This window comes from Fragaria vesca, linkage group LG1, assembly GCF_000184155.1.
Source record: "Fragaria vesca subsp. vesca linkage group LG1, FraVesHawaii_1.0, whole genome shotgun sequence".
Lineage (NCBI taxonomy): Eukaryota > Viridiplantae > Streptophyta > Magnoliopsida > Rosales > Rosaceae > Fragaria > Fragaria vesca.
This window is the reverse complement of record NC_020491.1, coordinates 12,004,792-12,007,321: the sequence shown is the minus strand read 5'-3', so window position 1 is coordinate 12,007,321 and position 2,530 is coordinate 12,004,792. Positions and strand designations below refer to the sequence as shown.

General features: G+C 37.5%; 1 protein-coding gene across 1 annotated transcript in view; it reads left to right on the top strand.

The window, feature by feature from the left end:
• Positions 1-1,832, top strand: part of LOC101308912 (developmentally-regulated GTP-binding protein 1-like) — a 6,326-nt gene extending 4,494 nt beyond the window's left edge. The window contains exons 7-10 of the mRNA XM_004289217.1: positions 9-184; positions 723-914; positions 1,142-1,193; positions 1,315-1,832. Of these exons, the coding sequence (XP_004289265.1) occupies positions 9-184; positions 723-914; positions 1,142-1,193; positions 1,315-1,365 (471 nt within the window). The 3' untranslated portion in view covers positions 1,366-1,832. The remainder of the gene's footprint in view (positions 1-8; positions 185-722; positions 915-1,141; positions 1,194-1,314) is intronic.
• The last annotated feature ends 698 nt before the right edge of the window (positions 1,833-2,530 follow it).

The following is a 2,530-nucleotide window of genomic DNA, read 5'->3' as shown; positions in this document are numbered from 1 at the left end:
GTGAATATAGAATTCACAATGCTGATATCACTCTTAGGTTTGATGCAACTGCCGATGATCTCATAGATGTAATTGAAGGCAGTAGGGTATACATGCCTTGCATCTATGCTGTGAACAAGATTGATCAGATTACTCTTGAAGAACTTGAGATTTTGGATAAACTTCCTCACTACTGTCCAGTCAGGTAACTGATACTGTATGACCGAATTTGATAATTCCACAATGAAAACTATTATTTTACTCTAATTTTGAAATTAAGAAGATATTGAATGTTAGTTTCTCCTTGAAGAGTTGAACTTGGTGTTTTAATTAGTATCTTGAAGCTTTAATGACTATCAAACGTCTGCTGGAGAAAATGGCCCAGTTTCCAAAAGTTTCTGAAAGAGAACATTTGCAAAGTTTGACAACTCTACTATGTGTCAAATATTAGAAATTTTCTATAGCATTGTAATTTAGTAGTAATTAAAAGACCTTGTTATATTTGGTGTTCATAACTTATATTAAGCATTGTACTTAGTATTAAGCACCAGGTTTGGTGTTCATCTATACTGTCAGTATACAAATTATAAAATTAAGGAATAATTTATCTTTAATGAGTTAAGTCGATAGTTATAGATCGTAATCATCTGTTAATTGGACTTGAATTGTGCAGCTTCATAAAAATCTGGCATTACTATTTATTAGTTTTACTTATAATTGCATTTGCCATGACTCACCTGCAGTGCTCACCTAGAGTGGAACCTTGATGGTTTGCTGGAGAAGATATGGGAGTATCTCAATTTAACTCGCATATACACGAAACCTAAAGGGATGAATCCAGATTATGAAGATCCTGTGATCCTATCATCTAAGACGAGGACGGTTGAGGATTTCTGTGAGCGAATTCATAAAGATTTCATCAAACAATTCAAGTAGTAAGTACCCTCTCCTAAAATTTCCCAGTTCCATTATTTTTCTCGCTGATAATACTCTAGCAATAGGAAAAGATATTTTCTGAAGTTGTCTCATTACCTTCTATGGAAACTACAGTTTCATGTTGATATATACTTCTGCGTTCATAACAAATTTCAAACTTGATGCCGTTTTACTTTTGGCTAAGGGTTTCAGTCATGAAAAATAACACTGCACTTTCTTGTTGCAGTGCTCTGGTTTGGGGGTCTAGCGCGAAACACAAGCCCCAAAGAGTTGGAAAGGTTGTTTTTATCTTGATTCAGCATGTCATTTCTTCCATTTGCTTGTAATCAATTTATTACTGTTAATAAATATTCCTTGTGTTAATCAAGATGCATGTGTGTTGTATTGGTTTGGCAACAGGAGCATCTGCTTGAAGATGAGGATGTTGTTCAGATCATCAAAAAGGTGTGATGCGGCAGGAACTCAGAAATTGTGCAACCTTCGCATCATGATCTCGATTATGGGACTACAGCTTTTGAGACTCATCGCTTGTACTTTTCAGAGTATACAGCACTCTTTTTGTAAGTTCTATTAGTCGTAAGGGTAGGCAAAGTTTAAGGCGGCTTGTTAAGTTTAATCAGGGTATCTTACTGCACCTTTTTTGTGATCAAGCTATTCTGGGTAGTATGTTCTCTGTGGATACTAATGAATATCGTCTACTATGAGATTGAAATACTTGCGCGTATATGAAATGAACCATCTAACTTTTCTTATTATGATCTGTAGTTCGTTGATATGAGTTAGCAACAACTTGGGTTTTTATTTTCTTGACAGAAAAAACTTGGGGTATTTGCCTTGCTCCACTTCATGAGTTCCTATAATAGCCATACCATATATTGCTCCTTAAATGGGAGTTTCATTAGGGATTGGGGCCATTCCAGCCTCCACCAAAAAGCTTTCTTTGCCCCCTACTCTTTGCTGGGGTTATCGCAATTCGCAAATAAAGGACGCCTCATTGCTATGCCTTTGCCTCATTGCCGCATTTTTCCAGGTTCTGAAACGTTCTTATTGAACTAGGATAGTTCACCTTGAAGATTTACATGAATTATCTTGCTTTTTCCTTGAGGGTGGACAATGATGGTAAGTGATCGATGCAAGTCTGCGGACATCTTTAAGGATACTCGAGCGAGGGAGAGTAAGCTCGTTGTCTGTGATGATCTGCAGTTGGTCTCAAGTAATGTTTCTCGGAGCATCGATCCGACAGTTTCCAAATAGGCTTGTAGAGACGATCAGAAACATGCTTCTTGGGATTTCATAGTCATTTAAGGGGTGGTAGATCTGTCTCTTGGCGTACCCTGCTCGTAAGGAAATGGACGACGGTCTCAGTAGTGGACATTCTAGCCTGAAGCGCCTTGAAGAACGTACTAGTCTGAGACTATATGGCACTAGATAGACCTAAATCGACAAGGAGATCGAAGAGTTCCTTGCCAGAATAAGGGTTCCAACTTGCGTTTTATATGGAGTAGGAATTCTCTTCTGGTTTAAACGTGATTGAGTATGCTTGTTTGGTTGAAAACAATTGCAACGACTAAGTGCTTACATTCATTTCATCAAATCATAGCCCTTGAAGGGAATT